The sequence below is a fragment of the Haemaphysalis longicornis genome, unplaced genomic scaffold, assembly GCF_048455015.1.
Source record: "Haemaphysalis longicornis isolate Haplotype H1 unplaced genomic scaffold, Haemaphysalis longicornis Haplotype H1 scaffold_4, whole genome shotgun sequence".
In the NCBI taxonomy this organism is placed as follows: Eukaryota; Metazoa; Arthropoda; class Arachnida; order Ixodida; family Ixodidae; genus Haemaphysalis; species Haemaphysalis longicornis.
Genome location: NW_027526361.1, coordinates 218,872,836 through 218,887,280, shown reverse-complemented (window position 1 = coordinate 218,887,280; position 14,445 = coordinate 218,872,836). Strand labels below are relative to the sequence as shown.

General features: G+C 46.1%; 1 protein-coding gene across 3 annotated transcripts in view; it reads right to left on the bottom strand.

Moving 5' to 3' along the window:
• The window catches only part of LOC144178067 (uncharacterized), a 103,011-nt gene that overhangs the window by 26,046 nt on the left and 62,520 nt on the right, over positions 1-14,445 (bottom strand). For 2 of the 3 annotated variants that reach the window (XM_077705594.1, XM_077705595.1), the window contains 2 exons: positions 7,197-7,368; positions 5,415-5,515 (listed from right to left, as the gene is read on the bottom strand). The exons of the other annotated variant lie outside the window; for it this stretch is intronic. In XM_077705594.1, the coding sequence (XP_077561720.1) occupies positions 5,415-5,515; positions 7,197-7,368 (273 nt within the window). The remainder of the gene's footprint in view (positions 1-5,414; positions 5,516-7,196; positions 7,369-14,445) is intronic. 3 annotated transcript variants of the gene reach the window in all.

The following is a 14,445-nucleotide window of genomic DNA, read 5'->3' as shown; positions in this document are numbered from 1 at the left end:
TATAGATAAAATATATTTCCCAGCTTTCAGTGTCAACCTCTCCTAAAGCTGTTTGCAGTTGTCTCGATTCACCCAATATTACTATGCCGATTTATAAACTACTGCATTGAAATGTACGACGGTAGACAACTCTCCAGCAAAGGCATTTACAGTACTCGACGTGTTGTGCATTCCCTGAAGTTGCGCCCTCCACTTAAAATCGCTTGAAAAGGCGTCTTCATAAAATTTAGAAACTAGTAGTTATAAACTCGATTTTTAGCCCACTCGCCGCTGAAGCACTCCGTAAAACAAATATTGGTGACGCACGACAGTTTCACATTTGTCGTATTAGAGGCCGCCAGGTTGTAGCTCAGTTTGCTATAGAAAGTGCAGATATTTATAGGGTATCAACCGTGCGCTTTCTATTGGCGATTTCAAGATTCGGGATAAGCTGCTTTGTTTTACATTCCAGCTTATACATTTCACGTTTGCACTTTGTTACGTTTAAGGCACTTTGCTTGGCGGCGTGACGTAGCATTTTAAAACGGCTTCCAGATGGCTCGCTTACATGTATCGCCGTTGCTTCTTCCTCTCTCCGTGCAATGAGTTCTGAAAAATATGCTGATTTTCATTACTTCTTAATTAAACAGGGGAAGTCTTGCTCATGGAACCACTCACGGGAGCTCACACTAAACCCTCATTCACACAACCGTCACCTTCTCCATCACGTCACCGTCCCGTCAAGAAACCGCGACGGAGACGTAAACAAGTAGCGTTCGTACTGGAGCTCTCCGTCAGATTACAGGGTCATCTGTCCAGTGATAAGTTTAGCCTAGAATTGAGCGTTTTTAATCTGCAAATGAAGAAAATGGTTTGTGCTCACTTTTTGCTAAATTTAACCGTAAAAATTTATTTTCTGATTAGCTGGTTTAGCGGGAAACATGGTCTCCTCACGTTGATGTGACGGAAACGTAGAGCTCAGCCTCCCGTCACCGTCGCACCGTTTTCGGCGATAAATCGGCCGAAAAACGCCGCTCATGACGGAAGACCGTGACGTGACGGTGACGTGACGGGGTGAAAAACGGCTCTGGGAATGAGGGCTAATGCGTAAGAAGAAGTTAGCGACACTAGACACAACCTTCACGACTGACACGAAGGTTCGATTCATCGATTGAAGCCGATTTACTTCTTCGCTGCCGCAATGACCTTTACTCCATTTGTTGCTGCAAACGTGAGTGTCGTTCATTTTTGTCGAAACTTTAATTATTGGACATCATCTTGGAGGTGCGCACGATATGACGTGTCTTTCTCGTTCCCCGAAATGGTGCGAGGGTTACGGTGAGTGCGGTTTTTTTTGTGAATCTAGAATAATCTGCCTCATGGGTTAAGCTTGCCTTGACAAACGTGTACTGGGGATTATAGGCGGTCGCCCCGAGGCACGCGCACACGAGCGTTACACACTTTCTTTGCTTTTTTTCACTGCCAGGTGGTTGCTGCATTACTGGCCGCCCTCCCTAAGTGGCTATTTTTGGCTAGACAATCGTGAGCAGGAGACGCTGGGCGGTCGTCGCGAGGCACGCCCGCTCGAGCGCTAGGCATTTTTGGTTTTGGTATTTGCCGGGATGTCGCCGCGAGTCCCCAGCTCACGGGAGCGTGTCAGGTAATTTCCTTGACATTTTGTTTATCTGCAGACAAGAAAAATTACAATTTCCTACATCGCTTCGCTGTTAAAGGGACCCTGAAGTGAATTTGGCAAGCTCCCGGTTTTGCTTGCATGCGTAAACTGGCTCAAATTACAACACTTTTCTTCATTTAGCCGGACGATAAGTTCGAACCTGATTCGATAAGTTCGATAAGTTCGAATAAGTTCGAAATTCGAACCTGCGGCTTGGAAAAAAATAAACTTTTTTTTTTCTGACCACTCGGCTCCAAGCCAGCGTTGGTGAGGTTTGATATATAAGGTATATATTCTACAACCAGTTTACACTTTAATTTTTAGCGTTTTAAGTACCTTAGGTGACTATTTGTTGCATAGAACTCGTGCAGTAAGCGTCCCCCAAAGTTCCATAATATCTCGCGTTTAGCAATTGCATTTCTGAGAGGGAAAAGCGTTCGCAGATGTGTGGTCGTGTTGCTGACCGCTGTGCTTGTTTACCCAGCGCAAAAAAGTGCTTTCTCTCCCTAGTTTCGCGCTATACGGTAAAAGTATCCGTCGATTTTATTGCCTTAGTACCTATATTGACTTCGCTAACTCTTCTTCCGCCTTCAAGTGGCCTTAGATTTTTCTACTAGCGTACCAGTCAGCGAACAGTCGCATTTGCACTTGTGCAGCGCTTGTGTGGGGCGACCCGGACTTGGAGCTTGATACAATGTACAAAATAACAAAGTAAAGAAAGGCGCAATCTTCGACTCACAAACGTGTTGTGGCCTATTTTCAACTGCGTGAGCGAATTGCGAAAACTCGTAGGTGGCCGGCCGAGTAATCACTGGGCCGACTGACTGTGTCGGTAAATGGGCGAGCCGTGCAGTAGCGCAGCCAGTCAACCAATTGCCAGCTCATTTCTTCCTGACGTCACACAAAAACGCCACAGAAAATGGGCGAGGGTGCAGAGAGGAGGACAGCATTTACGAATTGATTTTTCTACTAAATAAATTCGCGTAAACGCGGTCAGAGTGGTCGAAACATGGCGTACGGACTCCGGGCTACAATTTGCGCTAGTAATACCGCAATGTTTACAGATCACTTCGGTGTCCCTTTAATAATCGGTAGGTACTTTGTTTGAAGGAAAGGCTGTCAAACGACACCAATTAAGTCGAAAGGTAGGCGCTTAGATTTATGTGAGCATCACCTCTACTGTGAGGCTGTGCCTTCAGACGGACACATAATTGGGTGGTAATAATGTTGTGAGTGGATTAATAACCTAAAATTGAACAATTAACTTTTAGTGGCGGCAGTAGCAGACATGTCTCTATTAAAAAGTGAGGCACAATCGTGTTTCTAAGCAGTTTTATTTTGCAGAATTTTTCTAGCGCATCCGTACTTGGAAATTTTGAACTGCGAAGTCTCATTGCCGTTCGCATGATTACGCATGTTAGCGAAAGCCGGCGCAAAGCTGCTCTCTTTCGTTCTGTGTTTCGATATCGGTTCCAAGTACTGGAGATTGCGATAACGCCAGGCAAGACTGAAAGGGTGCCAATTATAACTTTTGGCCATGCCTCCACCCTATTTTTAAACTAATCACCGTACACAGCAGCAACGTCACAAAAGGGAGGAGCTTCGGCCGGTCTTCGCTGTTTAGAATGCGTAAGCATGCGAACGGCAATTAAAATTTGCAGTTTGATATCTCGGAGTACGGGTGCGCTAGAAGAATTCTGCCAAATGAAACCGCTTACAAACACGATCCCGTCTAACTTTCTAAAACAAATACGCCTGCTTACTGCAGCCACAAAAACGTTTATTACATTTTTGATAATTATTCCACCAATACGAATAATTACCGCCTAATTATGGGTCCCCCAGGGCGCATAACCTCACTTTGAAGGTGGCTTTCACTAAAATCTATGCAGGTAATTAAAAAAATCCAGTCGACTTAACTTTGACACCCTGTATATAGGGCCGACGAAGGAGTTCATTTTCGAAAACTTCATTTCCGAAAATTTCGGAAGAAATACCCACTGGGCTGTATTACATTTGAAGAGCTGAAAACCCTTGCGAGAGGCCTTGGCACGGGAGAGAATGCTAGTAGGTCGTTCATACTTATCACCAAAAAATGCTATTTCAACCTAACGTGACCTAACCTGTGCCAACATAAACCCATACAAGAAAATTTAAACTTCACGTAACCTAGCCTGACCGCAACTACTCGGGTGTTTTTGAAATTTTTTTCTTTCAAAACAACCTGGTGTAACAGAATAATGAGCGAAAAGATTCTCCCTTGACAAAGAGGCTACAGCGCTTGTTTTTGATGATGATGGTAGTGGTGGATGTTGTAGTGTAGTGGTGGATGATGGTAGTTGTGGATGTTGTAGTGTTATTACACTGGTTGCGGTGGTAATGAACGTGATTATTATGGTGGTTGCCGTGCCGGTGGCCGATTTACTTATTGGGCTGTGTTCTTCCATTGCCTTTCTTCGTTTGCTGTCTACTAGCGTTGGCTGCAACATCTTGACAGTGCCATATTTATGCGTATAGCCTGTATCGTCTTGCCCTAAGTCCCCCTTCCTGTGGTACCATCTCACGGCTTTCGACATATGCCTTCTTTCCGCAAAATTTTCTGTATAATAAGAATCGTATTCTGTATTAAGAATCGTAAAATCGTAATTCTGTATTAAGAATCGTAAAAGCCTCTTTCGATAAATTGAGAAAATGCAGCTTTAGCTCCGAACGGTAAAGCTCACCCTCAGGTTTTAATGAAGGAACGCACAACCGCTGGACAGAGGCATGCAGGTCCCGCAGAGTTAAATGGGCTGAATGGGAATGTCGAGTTTTTGAACAGTGCATAGTGGGATTCGCACGTGTAATACCTGCCAGTTTATAAAAAAGCAAACACTGCAGTCTTTCCCTAGGACTTTTATAATTGGCGTGTTAGGAATTGGGCAAACTCCATCACACAATGTATAAAAGGAGTAAGGTCTTGCTAACTTATGTTGCAAAGTGCGCATTTTGGAGAACTCATTCTGTTTTTTTTTCTGTTTTAGTTCCGCACAACGTTCCTTGCAATTTTTAATGGCAGGTAGGAGTTATTGATTTAAGACAAATGGACGTCAGAACGAGCAAGTGCGTGACGGCGTGATGTGGCTTAATTGCTCATCTGGGGGTAAGATGATGGCCTTATCTAAAGAGCTAAAAAAGGACCGCTCTTTCAGCTATTAATTAAACAGGGAAAGTCAGTCACCCTTTATATCATTTTGCTCGGCTACTAATTGTATTTTTGAATTTGAACGTTGCAGATTACCATTCATAAAGTAAACATTGTAACTAAAAAGGTATGCTTACACACAATGAAAAAAAATTTAACAAATAGAAAGCAGCTGAACAGGTACGAAAAGGGAACACGTTTCCGAGAGTAACAACATGTCTTCCTTGAGAAAGAAACTTTCATACTCGTATGTGAAACAAATAAAAGCAACAATATCCTGAACGCAATATCACTGCACTCGGTGCAGTGGAGCGTGCAGTAGGAGTACGATTCCGCTTGCGTAAGATTTGGGTGCTAGAGAAATATGCTCGATTCAATAATTCTTATTCTTACCCCTGCCATCTCACCAGACGCTTTCTGTCTTATCTTTCTTTCCACCTTCACGAGGATTTACACAAACACAAGTTATACCGGCAGTGTCGTGTTTATACCAATTAAAACTGCCAGTGCGAGCCCTGTTAAGAAAGCACCAAATTGTCCCTAAGACGAGCAACACATCTTTACCAATTGCCTTACCATCGCTTCAATGCCAAGTGCAAGACGCCCAACAGACGTGAACTTTGGCGGCGCATCGTAAAGGCCTGCAGAAATTATTCCAGTTTCATTCTGCCCGTACACTGTAGAAATTCAAGAAAAAAAATCCGGCAGATCATTCAACATGCGGGTTACAAAATGTCTGAAGGATACTATTCTGAAATGAGAAAAATAAATATGAATTATCAAGAGGGGAGGATCGTTTTGGGCTGGATAGTTTTTAAGATATCTGCGTGAAACGGCCATACTTTCTCTGCAAACTAAACCATACGCAACAAAACATAACCACGGAGACCAGGAAATTTCAACAGTAACAAACATTCAAACTGAAGCCCACCTATCTGTCCCTTTAGCAGAAAGTGTACCCGAAAGTTACGACGTCCCCACAGGCGACATATTTTGGTGATTCTTGAAAAATGCTTTGCTTCAGTGATTTATATGATAATATCTGCATGCCCGTATAGCGAATGCGGAGGACCTAATACGCTAACGGTATTGTTGTTTACGCACAATTAACGCAGTTAGTTTCCGCGCACAAAGAAATACACGCTGGGCCAATATCGCGGAATAGGGTTGTCACAGGCACATGTGTTTGCGGTCGTTCCTGCTAACCGTGAGTACCTTAAAATATTCTTGCAAGGGCAACGCCTGTTTTTCAAAAAGGCAATATTTTATTCGGTTTCAATCTCTATTACTGCTTCATCAGTTTTTTTTATCCCATTCACAAAATTCACTGCTGTGCTCTGGGTTATCTTTTCGCTGCATAACAAGGGTGTAATGTGATAATATACCCGAGCTTCACAAAATGCACGACGCTATGAAATAAAACGTAAAATATGTTGAATAGTGCTACCCGCGGGACACGATATCGTGACGAGACGCGACAAGAAGAGGATAAACCATTCGCGCAGAACCATATTTCAAAGGAAGCAGTGGCATCGGAAATCTGCTTGCTTGCATGATTCCCGCCGTAAGACGCTGATACGCAAAGAAAGACGCACAAATACGGTGTAGTAGGAAACAAGGCCGTTTGAGTAATTCGCGCCTTAAAAAACGAAAGCGAGCGATGAAACGTAATAACGATGAAGCAGCAAAAAGTGTTTATTAAGTACGAGCTGGCATTTTGCCTTCGAAGCACGTATGCAGATATAAGTGCATAAACGACTTATCTGTCTAACCAACCCCCATCGAATGGATTGGGGTCTCGACTTGGAAGCGGTCTTTAGAGACATGTAAACCGCACAACAGGATACATTTGTGCATAAAATAAACAGAAGTAAAATACGTAAGAACGAGCGTTCTCGCTAGTGGAGCACATGTAGGGTGAACCAAAGCGATTGCCGAAACCTTTTCTTCATAGTAGGACGAAGAAAAATAAAGGGTACAAATAAAGGTCACGAGGTTCAAAAGAACGACGATGACGATAACAAGAAAATAAGTGGATACTACCACATCGGACGAATGCAGTGCCTTCTGCCCGATCCTTGCTCTGAAAATTTTGCCGATGCGTTGTATCAGGCAAATGAGTCTAAAGTTGTACATCGATATCGTATGTCGAACACGCCGATGCACACAATGACGGCGTCTTTTTCTACAATTGAAAGTTCAGGCGTTCCATTCCCGCAATAATGAGAGGGCTTAGATGGCCAGATTTTTTTTCGTTCTTGGCTGTCGCTTGCTCGGTTAAAGAATGACGTGGATCAATGCAAGCTTTGTGACATGCCCCATTAATTGCGAACGGAATGAAAGAAACTTCGAACTCACTTTGAATAAAGCTCTTAAGCTTCAATTCCTTGAAGAGCCTGGTGGAAACAGTTTCACTGATGTAGTCTCCAGCGCTGGTAACGTGGCGCAGGTGGCTTAGGTCGAACTGTTCCCGCTTTGGATGGTCAAGGAGGTACATGAGCATGTGAGGCGCTGTGTTAAGTGCAGAAACCTGTGGGTGTAAGGGCGCAAACATTTCTCGCAATGTATGAGCTGCAAGTGAAAAGAAATGGAACAGCATCTTGCATAGAGCTTTTATCATAGGAGAGAGAGAGAGAGATAAACTTTATTTTGAAGCCTGTGTCCAAAGGACTGCTCGGCTTCTTGGTTAGGTTGCAGGGACTATAGTCCTGGCTATCTATAGTCCTGGCGTGTTTTTAACGTGGTGCACCAGCGTGGTCCAATAGAGCTCTTCAAGCTCCTTAGGGGGTGTGACCCATGCCTCCCAGCAAGTAGGGCGCTTTGTGGCAGGAATTGGTTGCAGGGAAGATCTCAGGGTGCTTTGTATGTTTGGGCATGTCCAGAGGGTGTGTTCATTGTTGGGGTATTGGTCGCAGTGTGAGCATTTTGGTGTGCCTGGAAGCCCGTCTATGTAGTGTTGTATGTGTTGTGTTGGTAGCGTGCCCGTTTGTGCACGTCGAATGAGAACAGCGTCAGGGCGGGCGAATTTTCGGGGGTAGGGAAGGGTGGTTCTCTGATCTCTGACGTCCCGTAAGTACTTTCTACGAGTCTGATGCATTTCTCGGCGGTGCTCTTTTGGGTCATAGAAGCGAGGCCAGGGTATTGGGGTGCCCGGATCAAAGAGAGCAGCTCGGGCTAAGGCATGGGCCTTCTCATTCCCCTTTACACCTGCGTGTCCAGGGACCCATATCACAGTGGTATGAAGCTCGGGGTGGTTACGTGTGATGCTGGCGAGTGTGTAGCGCATGTGGGGGTGCATGTGATTCTCCCGTAGATTGCGAATTGCTGATTTGCTGTCCGTGATGATTACCAGTTCTGTTTGATCTTGGTGTGCTTCTATGGCGTTTACAATAGCCTGAAGCTCCAGAGATGTCGACGACGGTGCGGGGGCGTACTTGGCTACTGCGGAGAGGACGTCGCTATGAAAAGCTGTCGTTCCGATTTTGGTGTCTTTGTTGTACGCAGCGTCGGTGTAAATGACCGTAGTTCCTGGGGAAAATGTCTTCCTGTTGTAGTGGTTTGCCCTGTCAGCGCGGCGACTTGCCTGGTCTGGACCCATATTTTTGGGTATGGGCTTCAAGGTTATGTTGGCTGGACATGACCATGGTGGCGGCTCTGGTGGAATATGCTGGAGCTGCGAGATGTTGTGGCCCAGATCAAGGAGGATGAGACGACCTTGGGGCGACGTTTGTAGTCTTTGGGTTTGGGCGAGGTGGTGCGTGTCAATCTTATCACTGAGTGTATTCAGCGCGCCTGTGGCATATAATAGGTCATTTTGGGTGAATCTTGGGGTGCCTGTTATGATACGGGTTGCGTTGCGGAGAATTACTTCGGGTTCTGTGTGCTGAGTTTTTGTCAGATAGTAGTAAGGAAGGCCGTACATGATCCGTGAGATAAGGAGAGCTTCCACCACCTTGCGACCTTCATGTTCCTTTAAACCATACTTGCTGCGGGACACCCTATTTATCATGTGGAGGATCTGGTTCGCTTGAGTAGTGATGGTTTTCAGCCAGGTTGTACCTGTGCCGTGCTGATCTATGTGAAAGCCGAGGATCCGTATGGAGTGTTTTCGCGGAATTTCTTTGCCGTTTAGGTGTAGCCTGATGAGTCCCCGGATATCGTTTGCGTGAGCCTTGCGGGAGTTGATGACTACCGTGTATTCTGTCTTCTCAGGAGAGCACACCAGTCCAATAGAGGCCGTGTATTGAGTTACTACGTCTATGCCTCGCTGCAGCGTCTCTTCTTGAGTGCCAGGAGAGCCCGTGTGACACCAAAGGGTAATATCATCGGCATAGATGGAATGTTTTAGTCCCGGGATATCATTCAGAAGGGGTGGAAGATCGCTCATGGCCAGGTTAAACAGAGTTGGAGAAAGTATGGCTCCTTGGGGCACTCCTGCTGTAAGTTTGCGGGCATTACTGATGTGGTCTTCTACTTTGATTTTGACGAGCCGGTTAGTGAGGAAATCTCTAAGATACTGGATAGTTCTGGGTCCTAATTTGTTGCGTTTTGCTTTTTCGAGTATTGGCTCGTGAGCGACGGTATCGAAAGCTTTCTTTATATCGATCCCGACTATGGTACGAGTTTGGGCAGTGCTCTTCACTTCCACTATGTCTCTATGAATGCGCAGTATGGTGTCTTGGGCAGAGACATGTCGGCGAAAACCGGTCATCGTATAACTAAAAGCCTGGTTTTCTTCTAGAGCCCATTCAATGCGGGTCTGAACCATCTTTTCCATGAGTTTGCCTATGCAGGAGGTAAGGGAAATGGGGCGCAAATTCTTAAAGTCATCAGGTGATTTACCGTGTTTAGGAATAGCAACTACATGTGCCGTTTTCCACGCCATAGGGATTTGGCCACTTTCCCAGGCTTGGTTTATGTAACCTAGGAGGGCTTCTAAGTGGTTGTATGGTAGGTTCTGCAGCATTTTATACGAAATTTGGTCTGGTCCAGGAGCTGTATTTCTTCGGATGCTTTGTAGGGCGTTTTGCAGTTCATGAATTGTGAATGGTTGATCAATGTCCGTAGTTGATGGTTGTGGGAGTGACGTCTTCGGGCACTTGTTAGTAGACACTGTAGTGGTGTGAGGGAAAAAATGATCCAGCAGAAGCTCAGCTAGGTCATCGTTAGTCATTTTTGTGTGGAGCTTGAGCTTTTGAATGGTGTGGCTTGTTTTCTTATTGCCTAGTAGGCTGTTAAGGATGCGCCAAACTTTGCTTGTATGGAGGCGACCATTCATACTATCGCACAATTGCACCCATTTGTCATTGATGAGCTGTTGCGAATATTTCTGAATTTCGTCGGAGAGTTCCTGAAGTTGTCGGCGTAGTTTTTTGTTGTCCTTGTTTCTGTGCAGTTTTTTTCTCAGGCTAAGCCGCCGGTCCCATAGTGCGAGGAGATGATTGTCAACGGTCGGCTGTTCTCGTGTCGTCGTGAGCTCTGTGGTGTGCTTGCGTACGGCTTGGTGGATCTGTTTGCTCCATTCCTCTTGGTTGACTGGTGGCTCCGATTCCTGAAGCAGGGCTCGGACCTTGTCCCAAGCCGTAAGGGCGATGGTGCCCATTTGGAATTTGGTCCGTCGGCTGCATTGTTTTGGCCGTAAGGGCGCTAACTCAATAGCAACGATGTGATGGTCACTGGCCAGGTTCTCTTGGGTGTTGTACCACTGTGCATACTTGGGTTGATTGGTCCATGCAAGGTCTGGCATTGCATTTCTTTCAACGCTATTTCCAATACGGGTGGGTTGCAGGATATCGTTAAGTAGTGTCAGTTTTGCTTGTGTGGTTACTTCTTGTAGTTTGCGGCCTCGTGGACTTGAATCCGTATAGCCCCACGCTGTGTGGCGGCTATTAAAATCTCCAGCAACGACCAGGTGGCTATGTTTGTGGTCGTGTGCCACTCTTTTGACCCAATCGACCGATCCGATGTCCCTGCCTGGTTTCCAGTATGTATTAATTACTGTCAGGGGTGCTATCGTACTCGTAGGTTGGCATTGTATGGCCACCGTTTCCTGTGTGTCGGTGTTCCATTCAGAGGTGTCGATCTGGATGGCTGGGATGCTGTTGTGGACCAAAGTTAGGGTGAGTACAGGAGTTGTGCTCTGTTGAGTGCGACGTTTGGTGTGAGTGATGCTGGGACTGCTGAAGGTGGTGTAGTCCGGGATGGTATGACATCCGTGGGCTTCTTGGATGAGGATGATATCAGGCTGTTGTCCGGCATTTTGTATGTGACATCTGAAGTCAGCCTTTTTGCGTTTTAAGCTTCGGCAATTCCATTGCCAAATTAGTATGTTCCTAGCTTGCTGAGAATTATAGGTCATAATCAGTGTCATTGGTTTCTGGTGTGCTTGAGCTTTGGACAAGTACCTTCGTTGCTAGTGGCATTTCATCTGGAGACAGGCGTTTGGTGGTCAGGCTAGTGAGTAGTTGTTCCATGCGGTTCATCTGAGCCGTTAAGGCAACGATTGTAGACTGTAAACTGTCTATTTGGGCCTGATAGTTAGTTCGGAGATTTTCGATTTCTTGTTGCTGTTGCCGTATTATGTCCTCGAGATTCATATGCGGAGAAGTGGGTGGTGCGAGATTGGTTGCTGGGACAGCCGTTCCTGCAGGTGGTTGTGTTGTTGCTGTAGTCATTGGATTCATTTCGGTTTGCGTAATAATTTCCCTGTATGATGGCGTGTGGGAATGGTGTGTGTGATGGGCTGGGAGGCGTGGGTCACTTACCCTGGTTTAGCTGTCGCTTCTGGTCTTTGAGGCAAGGAGGCGCCTCTTGGCTGGAGTTGGCCGAGTCACAGATTCCTCTCGTTCCTTGTTGGGAGTCTTGTGGCGCTGTTGCAGCGTTGCGGAGCGTTCCTTGCTGCGACCTCTGCTTGAAGACCGGCGTGCCGATTGGGAGCGATCTTGGCTGGTGGATTTCCGGAGTGCGCTGAAGCGGTTTTGCAAATGTGGGAAGTTGGCGTCGTCCAATGGAGGTGGCGGTGGGTATTTGTTTGGCCGTTGGCGAAGACGGGCGGCTCGTTGTTGACGAGCCTGCATGCTTTCAGCGAGGTCTTCATCCGCTTGAAGTCGTGACGGGCATTTGGGGTCGGTGGGGGCATGATCCCCGTCACAGTTGATGCAGTGGGGTACACACTTGTGCGGTTCTTCGTCTTCAGGGTCGATAGCGAGGGGGGTGCTGCAAACATTGCAGTAGCGGTGCGTGTGCTTCCGAGGACACACTTCGGTCTTGTGGCCTATTTCCAAGCAGTTGAGGCATAGTGTACTGCGCGGCCGGTAAGGATGGACACGAGTCACCGCCCTGTGGACTGTTATGTGGCGTGGGGGGTACACACCTTCGAAGGTGATCACTGCGCTGTTGCTTTGTCCCATCATGCGGGCGTGAAGTATTTTTCGGTGTCCTGCGTGAAGGCATGTCATGAGCTCTTGGCTTGTATAGCCGGAGACGCCGTGGATAACTCCCTTGACTTGGTCTGCTCGAGTTGCAAGGTAGGTCTGTACGGTGTGTTTTCTTCCCCCGAGAGAAATTTCCGTGATTTCGAGGAGCTTTCGGACTGCGGTGGGGCAGGAGTTGTCTACGGCGAGTAAGTTTTGTTGCGGGCGGATTTTGATGTAAGTCTGGGAGTTTTCTTCTGCTGTGAGGTCTGCGGCTGATGTGATGGCGAGACCTACTTGAGTAGTCGTCGTTTCCGAGAGATTCAGGCCGTCTAAGGGCTTGAAGATTATTGTTTCAGGTGGAGGTCGGCTCGGCGTACTTTTAGAGGGTGTGATCCATGGCCTGGTATCAGCGATGTCATTGGCCGTCGGGGCACGACTGCTCCATGCGGCCTGGGTAGTAGTGCGGCGATATCTTATCTGTGGCGAGGGCATACCAGTGACTCCGCTGTTCTGTCCAGTGGAAGTGGCCTCACGAAGGAGTCTGGCGGGTTGTAGCGTCGATGAGGTCGAATCGCGGAGCGCGCGCAGTTTGAGCACCTATAGGAACCACGAGCCGGCGCGTGCCCGTGGAACCCGGGGCCACGCTTGGTTGGCCCGTTAGGCTTAGCTCAGGGTGCGGCGTGGCTTGGGTGAAATCTCGAACTTGCAGGTTCTTGGGTGGTCAGTTTCCAGTTGCCGGTGTTGCTGAAGGTCCTCGGGAGTTTACACACCCGTTTCGTGGCTTCTTAAAGGTTCGGCCGGTGAAGTTACGCGACTGCAAGCGATTTTTGTGGAGCCACACATACAGGCGTGGTTCTGTGCTGGCGCGTGCAGCTCGGCACATCAGTTTTGAATTTGTTTAGATGGTATAGTTTTTATACGGTGCACCCCCATACTCAGAAAGAACCGAAATCAATATTCTGCTCAGAACAACTTATTTTGGGTGAGAGTACCGCAAATGAGGAATTATTTGGAATTCACGACAATTTCGTCCTGAGGAAGGCACGGCATTGAAGACCTTCTTGGAGCATTTCGTGTTAAAATCTTGAACGCGGATGTACTTTTTGGCAATTTTTGGTAACCTGGTAAACATTCGGACAGACACAACAACACTTCTTACGTTGGCGTTTGTTTCAACATGGGAAATTGTTTCCTTTTGTGTGTTTTGCTACATTCTGCTGAGGCCATTTTATTTTATAATTGTTTTTGGAATGTCTTGCAAATTTTTGTTAGTATTGGAATAGAAATTGCGGCGAACTTCTTCTAAGTTTGCGTGCTACAACCTCTTTACTAAATATTGTCTGAATGTTGGCGTTTTTTTTTTGCAAGTACCACATATATTGTGATGTTATGTGATAATAGAGCTACTGTTTATCTCTGCCGTTTTCTAAACAACTCTACCCAGAATGGTGTGGTTGAAACGAGCTTGATCAAAATTGAATAAATGCAGCCAAAATAGAAGTCCCCAGAAAAGTTCAGAGACATGCAATATTGGATAATTTTTGACGAGGAAACTGAAATTCCGGCATACGCTACTAACTTGCATGGGCTTGAAAAACTGAGTAGTAATCCATCACATATCATCACAAAATATCTGGGTATTTCGTTTTTTTCTTACATACTTCTCTAAGCACGCCTTCGTGAAGCGAAAATTTCGGTCAGTATTTTCTAGCTATTTCACAACTCCGGTTTTTAGAGGAAGCAACTCGTAGAAATTTGCTGTATACCTCATGAGGGACAACAGAAAAATAAAGTCACGTTTTTCCGACATTATGAGTCCAAACGAATCCAAAACCTGCACGCGTTTTGGCAGTAGTGCTGCCCTATGTACGGGTGCGTTAGGTATATCAGTCGAATTATTTGATGGCATTCGCAATTGCTTGCTGTGAACTTCGGCAATACCCATTTGTATTCACGAAATATTGTTAGCACATTCTTCGAAGAACTTTTCGGCTAATCCTTTTTTAATTGCGTCCTCGGTAGACATTTTGTGTCTGTAGTGGTACCTGTGTTTTAATAAGTAACGTTCTTTGCCTGGTGTCACCACAGCCATGACCGCGGAACATCCTGCATTTCCAAAAAAATAAAGATTTCTTGAAAGTAACACCTTTCATTGTTTTACATTGTAAATGGAGATAATTGGACAGATAGAA